The 14,037-nt window shown below is 41.6% G+C and overlaps 1 protein-coding gene and 1 long non-coding RNA gene across 3 annotated transcripts in view; one reads left to right on the top strand and one right to left on the bottom strand.

Moving 5' to 3' along the window:
* The window catches only part of LOC146755614 (cytosolic carboxypeptidase 4-like), a 196,795-nt gene that overhangs the window by 62,272 nt on the left and 120,486 nt on the right, over window positions 1-14,037 (top strand). For both annotated transcript variants that reach the window (XM_085525310.1, XM_085525309.1), the window contains exon 5: window positions 12,580-12,746. In XM_085525310.1, coding sequence (XP_085381436.1) covers window positions 12,580-12,746 — 167 coding nt within the window. The remainder of the gene's footprint in view (window positions 1-12,579; window positions 12,747-14,037) is intronic.
* LOC146755615 (uncharacterized) lies at window positions 7,436-11,610 on the bottom strand. The gene is made up of 3 exons (XR_014937964.1): window positions 11,421-11,610; window positions 11,159-11,250; window positions 7,436-10,008 (listed from the first exon to the last, which is right to left on the bottom strand). It is a non-coding gene; the product is annotated as an uncharacterized LOC146755615 (long non-coding RNA).

Genomic DNA, 14,037 nt, shown 5'->3' with positions numbered 1-14,037 from the left:
CAAGGGACTCCACACTCTCTACGAGTGTGGGATTGGCAGCACATCTGCCTGATAGAAGGTCTTTATCTCACAAGAAAAGAGAGAAGAGGGAAGCAACTGCTGCCGTGATCTCTGCAGCTGCCTGTCATCCTGCCTGAGTGAGTTTGATGTGGTGCTGTTGCTTCTTTACAGAAAAAGACGCAAGTTATTTTAAGACACTCTTATTATTTTTCTTATTTTTTGGAAATCTTAATCTTTTAAAATATGGCAGGATCTCGAATTAGATGCTTCAAACAATTTTGCTTCCAGCAGTGAGGGGTGAAGTGTAGGAGGTAAAGAGAACTGTGGGTTACCTCCCCATCTCTGCTGATGTCCTTCACTAGGTGCCCTTCACTAGGTCACTCCTCCTCTGATTCAGCATCCCTGTTGGCAGCTTGCAGTACTGCTCTCCTATCTCCCAGAGGATATCCTGCGATTAATTGAGGGATGTATCTAAATCGCTTTAGCATGCAAGCCAAAAGTCATCGGGGACAAAGCTGTTACTAGGGCAGGAATAAAGGTCAGACCCTTGCTGACATGGTTGTCTTGATTAATTACTACACTAATCTCTATAACTCCTCTTCAGCAATATAATTTGGCCTCATCCCTTGCTTGTTTGTTGGTTGTTGTGGTTTTTTTTCCTTCCATTTTCTGCAACTTAGTGGTGAGAGAATTACTGAATAAACCCACATGGAAAATGCTACTTCTCTCTTTCCCACCTCTTGGCCAAACCTATGCCTCATTCCCCCTTAGTGTCCTGGGGGAATGTGTCTTAGTGTCCTGGGCAGCCTTAGCTGGTGGGGGCAACCAGCCCATGGCAGACAGTTGGAACTCTGTGATCTTTAAGGACCCTTCCAACCTAAGCTAAGAATCTATAATTCCACGATTCTTAGGGATTTGAGGAGTGATAGACAATTACTTGAATTACTAGGAACATGATGCATGGAACTGGCAAAATCAGTTCATTTGATACTATTTTCCTGCAGCTTTTTTTATGTAGGAAAGTACGAGGTCGGTGCAAGAAATCCTTAGCGTCCCTGTTCTCTGGGTGAAGTGTATTGAAGGGCTGAGCAGCCAACCATGGCTGAGGGCAGGAGGTGCTGGTAGTTTGGATTCTGCGACTAATACAGCTCTGGGGCTCATTGTTTTGGGACAAACACTTTTGAACACAGAGACTGTGCAGAGTCCATTAAGGATCACCAGCAGCATCAGAAGAAGATACAGAGGGGCTTGGAGAGGAGCAGAAGGCAGACTGAGTGAACGTGTGTAGTGAAGGGTAGTGAACCGAACCTGCTTTGGATGAACAAGAGGGAAGATTCCCTCCAGGTTACTGCCCAGTGGGAAATCAAAGAAATGAAGAAAATCACTCCGTGTTTCCTATTCAGCTCCTCATTCGGATCTGTTGTATTTTCCACTCCTCTGTGATTACGTCCGTGTCTCAGTCAGGTATTGTTTTCTGCTTGAGTTGGGAATGTTCCCTAAAGCTGTTCCGAGTGCGCAATACTCTCTCATTCTCTTTCCCAGGCCAATTTTGGAGTGAATTTTGGCAGATTACACAAGTGCAGAGTGTTTACTGTCCTGTCTTACATCATCATTTTCCCGTATCGTTTATTTTTCCTTTGACAGATTTTTAACACTGCCAGTCTAATATGCATCAGAGATTGTCGAGTATTACCATAATGCAGTGTATTGTGGGTAATCCCATGCAAATTGTTCTGTGGAAAGTCATGCTAAATTATCTTCTTGGGGGGAGAAAGAAAAAGGCTTTTGCTTTCATTTATTTTAACCGTTTGTTCTTTGGATTTCAGAGCAGCTGCCAGTGGCAATGATTTAGAACAGTTGTTTGACACTCGGCACCATGTGAGGCGATGCTCCTCCTCAAAAGACATGGTGCTAAATGCATGGCGTTGTGTACTGTGCTAGGTTTATTGTATACGTGTCTCCAGTGTTCACATTTAAAACGTTGGTAGGTTGTCTAAGGAAAAATCTGAGTGTATGTTGGGTTGGCACAGTGAAGGTAGGCATTGCCAATTTTTCCAGCTCCATTGTATGAACATATTGAGGAAATACCAGTTCTTGTGAGCCTGAAGTGCATCAGATGTCTCTTGGAAGAGACAGATCTGATCATACACGCTCTTGTTTTCTTTTTTTCTTTATTATCAAGGTCATTTGCTTGTAAACTGGCTGCTTTGTTCTTTCTGAGGTCCATATTACTTCCCCAAACCGAGACAGTAATCCTCCTTCTGGATGGAACACTTGATTGTAGTAGAAATGATTGCAGTGTCACAAACAGAGGATTATCGTTTTAAGTGGAAATCATAAAAACAGGTTGAAAAAGACTTCTAAGAAAGAGGCAGCTTGTTCTTATGCAAATTTTCTCAGGTAGTACAGCTGCAAGATAAGAAGTCTTGAAAGCCTATAATCTGGAGTCAGCATCTTCTCTGTTAATACAGGTTTGCCTGCGTCACACTGTGAACGGTCAGTAGGTCTCCAAAGACTCAGAGAAACTTAGTTTATTCTTCTGAGGCCTACATGTCTTTCTCTTTTTGCATGATGCTCTGGAGGTTGAGGCATTACTCAGCTGCTGTGCATTTGCTTCTGGCTGGTCTCCTCTGAAAAAGACAAAGTGGAAATATTCATTGCAGAACAAGAGGAAATATAAGCTGCTTTTGTGTGAGTCACATCAGTTATCCCACTTGATAGAGATAGTTGCCTCCCCCTCACCCTACTTCTGTCTCTCTGATCTTGTTTCCCTTTCTTCAGTCTGTTCCTTACAGCCTTCAAACACCTGATTTCTTTTTCTCTTTCTTTCCAAAAGCACAGTAAGTGGAGAAGTTAAAGTAAGCCTTTGCTGGTGGGATTATAAGAGCAGTAAAGGCTTATAGGTGGTTTGAAGAAGTTTGTGTCTAATTGACACTCATCCTTGGTAAACAAGTCCAAACGTCTGAGCTCATGCTGCTGGTAGGTTCCTTGTGGGCAAGCAACAGGGGCTCATATCTGCTGTAATAATGTAGAATATTCAGTTTTGATCTCTGTTGTTTTTGTTTGCTGGTTCCTTTCTTTTGATACTAATCGTATTCTCAGCCAAAAGAGTGGTTTAAAAAAACCCCATCAGCCATCAGACTACTTGTACCAGCGGACATCTGGGTTGGCAATAAAGTGAGCCTTTGGACTCCGCAGACCTATAAATCCTGGTTAGCAGCTGGTGGCAACTGTTTCACCTGGAGGAACTTATCTTGATGTCTGGCATCTGGTTGTGTGGTCTGTATTCCCAAGACCCTTCACAGGATGCCCCTCCTAACCCAACCTTCTTGTAAAAAGATCATTCTTTCTCCCTGGGCCTTTTGGTAAAATACGTCTGTTAAGGTAACTTTCTGACATATTCAAGCTGCAAGAAGCATCCTGTATCAGAATAATTATGCTAACACCCATTAGAACACAGCCAACAAGCCCCTTCTTTGTACTCCCATCCTTCACCTTCAAAGGGAGCAGTTACCAGGCTGGATTCCTCACCAAACAGTGTGTCTCTTTCCTCTCTGATCTGAACTGGGCACGTATGCCTTTTGTGCTTTCCTGTGTATCCTTGGCTTGGGAAATCAATGGTTCCTTTGTTGCTTTAGAAGTGCTAATACAATGAATTCTGGAATTGTAGTTGCTTACTGTCACTGATCACTTGGAAGTGTGTTAGGTGGGGAAACCAGCTTTGGCAGCTGGCTGAAGATAACCAAAGAGAACTTGTGAAATGAAAAAAGATAGAAAATTGACATGAGGAATCCTTCATAATATAGGGGAAAAGGCGCAGTGTAAGGGGACAGCCATACAATATATGTGAAATTTGAGAAACGAGAAAGGAAGGCTCAGAGCTGCAGATGGCTCTGTGCCCTTACCTCTCACTCATGAGTCTCTTTATGAAGACGTGTTTAAAGTAAATGTTTAAGGAGACCAACAAAGAGAAGGTCTTGGGCTGATCTGTGAATATGTGCATGGCAATTTAACTGCAGGAGCTGGCGTGTGGCGTGGCCCAGGCAAGGGGACTGCCATCGGGTAGAAGTTTTGCTCTGGTGCCAATGGAAGCAGGAGTCAGAGGAAATGAGGGATTTAGTATAGAACAGACTTAGATCTGGAAAAAAGAAGCATGCTCCAAGGCATAATCAAAAGGCTCTGGAAGGAAACAGTGGACCCTCAGGACTGGAATAATAAGGAATTGTGAAGGCTGAGATTTGGATGCATGCTGGAGCTATTTATGCTGTCCTGGGGCCACAGGCATGTTGGCAGAGCTGGTAGGCAGCCAGGACAGGCACAGAGCAGAATGCTGTGGGACCACTCTGGCTGTTTTATGCAGGAAGACAATGTCTGCACGTTATCTGTCGGTGTTATTTTATATTCAACCAAGGCTACAACACACAGAATCAGGTAAACCTCAGGTATTATTGCTGTAAGAGTTATAAGGGAACAAAGGAACTGAAGATTCAAACTGGTAAAATCATTAATAATGGCCAGTGGGGTAGATAGCAGACATCTCAAACATGCTAAACAATGTGCTCATTCTGATTCCTTATGTTTTAAAATTTACTCCAGAGGTTGAGAACCACAAAAAAAAGAAAAAACCTACGAGAAACACAAGGGCAGGGAAGCACAGTGACTGAGTTAATTGCCTTGATGGCATGAGTGAAGGGAGATGCAGTATACAAAGTTTGTCATTTGTTAAGACTCATATTTAAGTGAGCAGCATTGGTGGACATCCTAGTTAAGTCAGAACTAAGGAGAAGAGAGTTTCCCTCACCCAAAAGAAATCCCAAAGGGATTGGAGTTTTGGGGTGAGGCACAAAAGGGTCATTTGTATAGTGAAAATCTACTTAAAAGTCTGGAAAAATAGGTGGGATGTATTAATCATCACTGGGGTGGGAAGAAATGGATAGTAAGGTGACTCCAGCTACCACTCTGTTTTGGTCTGTATTTCTTTAATGACTGAGAAATGAGGAGAACAGTAAAATGCTAAGATTTACTGTTTGCAGCTGATATGAATTATACAGTAGGAAGGAGGACAGCAAGACTGTGGTTACGGGAATGGAAGATAAAATACAGACGGTGGCGGGGTAAAGCATGTTTGAAGGAATAGTTTAAAGCATTCAAACACATGGTTGGGTTCTGAATTAGCTCTGACTGTTCAGGAAAACATAAGTAGCGATTAGAAAGACAGCTCAATAAAGATATCTGTGCCATGTGCAGCAGCAACAATAAAGAAGAAAGTGAGTAAGATGCTTGTGTATGTGAGAAAATGTAGGCTTGGAAGATGCTATAATATCCCTATAGACGTGAATGGTAGTACCTCCTTTGGACTGCTTTGTCTGTTATGAGTTATTTTCTTTGTAAGGCAAAAGAGATAATGAAAGGGGGGGCTAGAGGAAGCACACAGTGGCCTGGAAGGCAGATTCGATATGGGAGAGTATTAGTGATACTTGAGCTATTGAGAGAGAAAGGGAAAGAGTGCAGAGAGCTCAGCAGTAACACTCAGCACTGTGCTGGGGAGAGGCTTCACAGTGATGTGGATATTTGGTGGCAGCATAGCAGGAAGCAAACTCGCCACCCCATTAAATTCCACTCCATGTAACGTTGCTATCAGGCCAACATGCAGCTTTGCCGGTCTGCTTGTGTCTGTAATGTGCTAGCATGGGAACAGAGCACCAGAGATCCTGTGGGGCAGACAGCTATCAGGCTGGAGCATGCTGTGATGTCTGGGTCATGCTGTGCTGGCTTCTTTCTAAATGCACTCTAGTGCCTAAATCATTATGTTGGTGCAAAAGTGATACCATGATCCATCATGGGGTCTTATTTTGTATGGGGAAGAAAAGCGTACTAGTGTTGCTGTGTCATTTTGGTCAATACATATTTTCATCACCTCTGGGATGGGCAGAATGGCATATGTTTTATCAGAGTAAGAGGGAAAGGCTTCAAAGCTTTCTATATTGCAGATTATAGTATAGTGAATTTCAAAATAAAATCTACTTTGTAATTTCCCAGTAACTATAAATACTTGCTCTGCTTTAAAGCCACACAGAAAAATAACAAGGTGTTGTGTAACATAGAACAATATGGAGGGCATTTCATGAAAAGATACAATTGGTTCTTTATATAACACATAATTAACCAGGAGAACCTGATAGTGAATGACATTATGGAGACAAATACTGTACTAAGAATGTTCAAAACAGGTTAGACGCTTTCTGAATAGCATCTGTATTTACGTTAGCCAGAATAAACATCATAAATCCTTTTGTTGCCAAGCATGTGGTGATCACCAGCCAGGATTAGGAAGTTATTTAACTCCCACGGTGAAATATGGCCAAATGAGTTAAACTCATAGCTGAAAATGCTTGGGTGGGCCTGGAGTCTGCTCACTTTTCTGTATGCTGAAGTTATTCATACAAGCAGAGAAGTGGAAGTAGAGAGGGAGGAAAAGTGATCCAGGGATTAAACTGCCAATTTAGGACTTGCAAAAATTCAACTTCTTGCTTTCCCAGACTGCTTTTATGAGCTAATTCATTTGACACAGACTCTCAGATGTACTTAGAGCTCCACCTCACATTTAATCTTCAGGCACCTCAGGCTATAACCTGGCTGTGACTTGTTCCAGGTTCCATAGAGTTCACACAGCAGAAGGTGTACGAGTGAGAGAAAGCCGTGGGTAGACTACAGATGAATGTTGAAGGCACAGTCAGATGGGGTAACAGCAGTTAACCTGTTGCCAGTACTGGAACCTGCATTAAAGACAGAAATGTTCTTGAACAAAGCACTTGGTTGTCACCAGTGTAAAGTAGTTTTCTTTTCTTACACTGCCCCAGAATCACTGTATGACCTTGAACAGTTTCCCCATTTCTTCTTCTTGTCTGCCAAGTAGGAGAGTTAATTATCTGGAGCACTATTTGTTTTCTTTCAAGAATTAGCACTTATTTTTTCTATTTATTTTCTGTTTTGTTGTTGTTGTTTTTCCTGACAAACAAACAATGACAACAACAAAAACATACTGACAATTCCCACTACTTTTGTTCTTTGCCCTCTGGACCTTCTTTATGGCTCATCTACGTTGGTTTTGCTTTCTATTTTTGTCCATCTTTTATTCCTGATTCAGCCACTTTTCACAGTTATGCCCCACATAAATGTATGCATTGGTCCCAGTGATACCCAAGAAGTGATCTGGCAAAACTGGACCTTCTGGTACCATGTACTACCTTCCATCTCAGGAAGCAATGCGAAAGAGGTGCACCAGCATCCAGCAAGTATGGAAGCATTCCATACCCAACCACTACTGCTCTGTGTGAGTGTGCAGTCTCTGGGGGAGGGTGATGAGAATATATCCCCATCTTTATGCTTACTTTGGTTGACTATCTATGCTATCTGAATAAGTAGAACTTGACAACCAGTTTTACCATTTGCTAAATCCTCAGTTCTCTTACAAACAGGCCTTTCAGGCCTCTTTCTGCTCTCTGATCTGCTTTCCTCCATCCCTTGAACAATCTAGCCTGTAGCATCTTTAGCCAGGGAAAGAGTCCGTTTGAATGACAAATCAATAACCCATCTTGTGACGAAACAAAGAAGTTTGCTCAGTCCCAGCTGAATCAGAGCATCAGCTAAATTCAGCAGATTTTCAGGGAGGGTTGACAGCAAGCTGGGCCTTGTTTCCTCACCTAGTAGCCAAAGTACTGAGGAAAGCGAGGATGGGCATTCATAACGAAGCACACCTCTCCAACAGTGAGATGGGGATTGAGGTTTCCATTAGTTTTCCTCTTGTTATCATTCCTCCACATCAGCATCCACTGACCTCAACCACCCCTCCCTCTTTCTCATCCTTTTATCTCTCCAGTCCTTTTATCTTCTGTCTTTAACTCAACCCCTCTCATCTTTCTAGAAATTCAAGCTACCCAATTTTTTTTCTCCATCTTCAGCCTTTTCTGCTTGCTTAATCCCTTTGAAATCTTTTGGCCCAAATTTCTATCCCCTAAACTTTGTCTGTTTAGAATGTCATACCTACTGCTTAGGGATCTCTGGGCCATGAGAAAAACTGGCTTGTTCCCTACTGTCCTCATCTCAATAGCTGGTTCCCCATTGTGCATCAGCATGTTTTCTTTCACAGGGGTTTAAAGGACACTATCTTTTGGGGCTGGCCCAGGCTAAAATTTCATCTGCAGGCACCAAATGTTTCATTCAGCTGTGTGGTTTGTCCTGTGCAGCCTCGAAGTAGTTTCTATTAGTATTCCAATGGAGAGCTCACTGATGGAATTAGTGGGAAACCAGACTGCCAATTTATTTATACCCAGCCTTAGGGCATAACCATTGTGCATGTGTAAAGCTGTTGAGATGCAGAGTATACTCTGCATGTGTGTGTGTATGTGTTGACTGGAAGTAAGTTTGCAGGGAAAAATATTGCCTCAAGGATTGAACAGTGCCCAAAAGTGACCGTACTGTGTGCCAAAGATCCCTTTTCTCTGAACGCAAGAGAAAAATGATGGCTCTGAAATCTGTTGTCTACTTGTGTTTATTAATATCTTTCAACTCCAGTTTAACTGCAGCTCTTGTTACCCTGGTGGAGAGAGAAAATTCTAATTTAACTTCTGGAGTCCTTCCACCTTCAACAATATCTGTGTTATGAAACTATCGCTGCCTTTGGCTTGTGGGGTTGTTTAAAGCATATGAGTAATGAATAACGAAGTTTTCCCATTACATTGTCTCTTAGCCTGTGATGTGTTTTTAGGTAAATTGAGAGACGTTGGAAGCATTTAGTTGTGAATATATAGTTGATGCATCAGTGCTGAATGCGAATGAACTCTTTTTCCGGTATAATTTCATCAACTTTCATTAGGAGAATTTTTATTGCCATTATCTTGGCCAAATGATAAATCACGGAATAGCTTTCTTATTTTTCCCCCTCCTTCCGTGTTTCCTATTACTGTGACACAGTGTCATTTAGGAGATGCAGATGAACACCTCACTGCCCTGTTATGATAAAAACAGTTTGGGCAGAGAACAAATGTACTGGTTTAACTAGACCAAGAGCTAATAGGTTGTGTTCATTTAATTCATCTGATTAGCCATGTTGAGTTCCTCTGGAATGTTTCTTCCCACCAAATCATATATACAGATACATCCAGATATTAGAGCATGGTGATGTCTCTTACCATACTGTCTGCTGTGGTATGAAAAAATGAGAAGAGATTAGCAAATAATGTCTAGTTCCATTATTCTTTATAACAGCCAGGAAACTATAAACCTGTTATCCTTTAACATTATGTCTTCAAAAGACATGCATGAGGGGGCCCAGGGGACCAGTGGGCATATTTGTATTGCGCAGCAATGTGTGTATTGAGCCAATGCTGATCCAGACTGGCACTTTCATGTTATGAAGAGCAGAAACTATGCAAAGATATGAGCTGATCATCAAAGAAGAATACCTTTGTTAGCATATCCATGAGGCTAAACTAATTAAGACTGATGATCTTGTCTGCAGCTTTCTGGTACAGTTTTCTGATTCAGACTTTGCTTAGATTTTGCTGGCTTGGAAGACTGCACTGCACTCCGCTTCTCATACAGATGCCTCCAGAGGAGGATGGAGCCATGTAGGATTGTGATGGGGAAAGATAGGGTCTCTGAGAGTTCAGGACATTGCAGAGGACCTGATGGCAGGTAGAACAGCTTCCTCCTGCATGGTAGTGGCAAACGGGTTATATATTGTCACTGTGAGTAGAAACAATCCAGCTTGACTGCTGTGGAGCTTCTTAACCAAAATCAAAAGTTCACCACTTCTCTTTCTTTATCTCTTGTAGAATTTCAAGAATTTCAAGCAAGGCAGGAGGGGCTGGTTTCTACCCAGAGCACCAGCTCTTGGCACTGCTGGCAGATATCATTAATGCTGTTAGTTTGATGCATCAGTTCTGTCAGCATCTTCACTTTAATGGTAGTCACCAATGCAGCTCCAGCTCCTGCCTCTGCTGAGAGCTGAGGAAGAAGAGGGAGAGCATTGTCTGAGTTGGAAAATAAAAGACTGCCTGTGTTTGAAGTGAATTAAATGTGTTAACTTGTAATGTTCTAGCTGAGGTTTCCAGCTGTTATTCCCGAGCTGTCTGTTCTCGAAGCAATATGGGTCCATCATAAAGCAGCTAACTTCAGAGCATGAGCACTTACTGTCTGAGGCTTCTCAGGTGTATTATACTTTTATTATTATTATTTCTCTGTTCATAGTTTCCTAAGGCCTCTTCATATCCTGAATAAAACCCTGGGGAATTGTAAGCCCACAGGCTGAGTTTTAGCACTGTCACTATTCGCATCTCCTGGATTGATAGGTATTTAGTGTGCTGCCTGGATCCTGGAAACAGGACCCTAAGATACACCCCAGGGAAAGCCCCAAGATGTTCCTTGTATTTTTTACCCCTGAGAGAATAATTCCTTTGCTGTGGAAGTGACTTATTTTTGCTCAGAAATGTCAGCATTTCCACCTGCCAATTGTAACTGCCACACTAAAATGTCTTCTGAAGTAAAATAATGGAAGTGAGGAATCTATGTAGAGCTGCTAGGCCCTCGTTGTTTTGTATTAATGACCATTGGTTCCTCTAAGCCTCTTCATCTATTTTCTTCCCATTATTAATAATTACTATAGTTCATTGCACCTGGCTCTTACTTAGCAAAGCTTGCAGTGATTAGGATGGGAGAAGAAATGGTGTTAGAGATTTGCTGACTGCTTTAAAGATATTTAAGAGACTTTCTGAGAGCAGAAGTCAGATCTCCAGAGTCCTTTGTCTACGCCTGGCAGGGAGGCTCTGTTTTCTCATATTGTTTGTGTGCTCTTCTAGGCACGTCCTCTGCTTATCTAGCTGTCCAACCACTCAGTATATGTACAAGCTCAAAATAATGCATTATTTGTTCATTATTCATTATTATAATTACCTATTCATATTTATTCATATAGTTTGAGAAAACAAGCAGAATTTCAATGTGGTTACTATAGGAAAATGTGTTTGTTATCAGATAGGGCTGCTTTAATGTTAGATTTTATTTGTACATGCTGGACTTGCTGGAGTTGAAGTGAAGGCATTCGCCTTGTAAGACATTTTGTGGCCTCTAACAAACATGAACCAAAAAAAAGCATTACAAGGGAGCTGTAGATGGTCACTTGGGAAGCCTCTTTTTTCCATCCACCTCCATGCTGTTGGCTCCCAATTTCTCTCAGCTGTGCAGAAGATCCTAGAGAAATTATAAGTGCAACCTTACATAGGAAACATAAACAAATTAAAGAAGGCAAAACAAAACTAACTACTAAGAAACAGGAGACTGGAGCTCAGCCCCCTGTTATCAGTTACTGGTATATTATATATATATAATATATAATATATATAATATATGGGCTCTGTTACCTGTAAGATGTGCAGTAACAAACACCGAGTGAAGGGTCAAGAGCAGGCCATGCTGGTGTGGAGCACACACTGTGCTTGTGGCTGGTGCCAGGGCTGTGAGCACGGACTTATGGCAGTTGCTAAGGAAACAGTCTTGGAAATGGGATTGGAGTTCTTGTCAGAAGGTTGGCTGCAGAAATGGTTTGTGCTTCAAAAGCACATGGGGCTGATACTGACAAAGGCTGCAATTGTTCAGCAATTGATTCAACCCCTGGTGTGATAGCATTAAGGAGTAACACATGATGTGATCATTAAATGCCAAAGATGAGGGATTTTGCAGTTTCTTTGGGTTATTTTCGGTGACTCTTTTGTGGTTTTGGAGGTTTTTTTTGGTCTCTTGCCATCTCACTGCTTGTGAGAAACTACCAGTAATTACACCGGATTACTCCTATGTAGGCCCTTGATGTGTTACTTTTTTGTTGGGTCTTTATTTTTTTAAGTAGTGAAAAAGCATGCACAGACAATTCAAAGTCAGGGCTCTTCCATGTGAGGATCCACAGCTTGAAGGAGTCCTCTTGGAAAGGTGATGTTGATAATCCCAGTCCTGTTTTTGCATTTCTTTGCCTGCACATCCCTACTAGAGACATAGGCTTTTAATACACTGAGAAATTCCTCAGAGTTATTTGTTATTTCGCAATTACTTTGTAATTGATTTTCTTAAAAAGCAATTCATAACTTGTTAAAGATGTTCCCTCCTTCCCCTCTTCACTGTTTTTTCTCTAATCTCTGCCACTGTCCAGTATTTACAGTCATAAAACCTATTTGTTTCCCATTGCTTAGGGAGATGACGCTTCTAGAGAGAGAAAAAAGATGAGACCTAATGATTTGTAAGAGTGTATTTAGTCAGATCCTCTTGGGGTATGAGTCTAATTTGTACAGTGACAACTTCAGTGTAAGTAACCAGAGCAGTTACACTACTTGCCTCTGTTGCCTCTGTAAAATAGAAGCTATTTTAGAATAGATCCTGTAGAACAAATGCTATCATTGAATTCATGATTGACTGTATGGGAACCTGAATGAGGTGATACTGTAATACTAAGAGCTGTCCTTCTGAAAAACAGTCTCCCAACACCTGCGCTTTGTACACTCAGCAATGAAACTTCCTCCTTTTTTCCACCAGGGCCTGCAGCTGGGAACTCAAGAGCTGGAGGAGATGGGAAGCAAGTTTTGCCTTGCTCTGCTCATTCTGCACCTCAAATCCTTGCCCTGCAGCAAGAAGGTGATGGCTCAGGCAGCGCTACTCCTAGATCTGGAGGAAGAGATAACAATAACAGACCGGGCACAAAGGTCAGTGACAGTTTCCTTACAAATTTCATTTTCCTCTCAAAATATTACTTGAGCATATGGATGGCACTGTCTCAGTGAATTCATCAACAGGAAACTGAAGTTTCAGGTGATACTCTGTCCACCTCAGATCTCCTCTGTGGAGTCAATCTCCTACAGGGAAGATGTTCTCTAGGTGAAGGACTTTGATGGTATGATTTAGAAACAGTATGCCTGATTCTGCAAGGATTCGCACAGTCATTCCTCTTTTCCTCACAGCATTGTATCCTACAGACATATGAAGCATAGGTTTGTGATTTTTGGTGCGTGTGATGAAGTCATTATCCAAACAACCATATGGGAGGTGTTTTTTCCTAATTGCAAAATTCATTTCTTAGCTTCCTGTGTTCAATGGGATGTATGCAAGTGAGGTTGCCTCATATGTGGGGAATTTGGCCTGGGTAAAGGTCAGAATATGGGATGCTTCAGCTGTGATGAAGCAGAAATGTATGTGCTCTTTCTAAACCATGCTATTCCTAGTTCTACATGCAAGCACTTACTCTTGCAATATTGTTTTTCCAAGACAAATGGAGGAAAAAATAACTGAGTGATGTGATATGATTTGAAGTTCCCAGTGGGTTTGTTATCAAAGAGTGCTTCCAGCTTCATCAATGAAAAGCCAATTTTTTCTGTTGCAGAAATGCCCCCATAATTTACAGCAAACTTCCAGTCTTCCCCCTGCAGGAATACTTAACTGACATTCGCACCACCTGTTCCTCATGCCTGAAACCATTCTTACAAGCTTGTTCGTGGTTTTTAATGTTTATGGGGAACAATGAAAAAAAGAGAACTAAAATATAGAGACATTCCTTTTGTATAGCTGTGCTCACTTGTACATATGAACACATAAATGAAGCAATTAACATGTATCCTAAATGGTTTCAGTACTGGGGACAGCCATCCGAGAAATCGTTGGTGTCTCATTAGAGAGAGCTACTGAAGCCTGGCCAGGTGGATGAATTTGAGATATAAATCAGATTTTCCAATTCTGAATTAGAGCTGGAGGAGTTTTTGCATGAAAGTAACTTCAGGGAAGGAAAATATTGAACTCTGACTTGTCCCAGACACTGAAAATAAGCCATCTGGTCATACCAACTCCATGAGCACTTTCTCTCATTTGTGTGGTTTTCCATTACCTTTTTCTTTGGTTGGTTTCATGTTAGTGAGCATTCATTTCATTTTTCCTGATGTTGTGTGGGCGATGAACCTTTACCAATATAGCAGCTCTCTAATGACAAATACTTTTAAAGAAGTT

This window comes from Coturnix japonica, chromosome 31, assembly GCF_054131305.1.
Source record: "Coturnix japonica strain WE chromosome 31, WE-NBRP24, whole genome shotgun sequence".
Classification (NCBI taxonomy): domain Eukaryota; kingdom Metazoa; phylum Chordata; class Aves; order Galliformes; family Phasianidae; genus Coturnix; species Coturnix japonica.
Note: the sequence above shows the minus strand (reverse complement) of the source record. Positions and strands in the feature narration are given on the sequence as shown.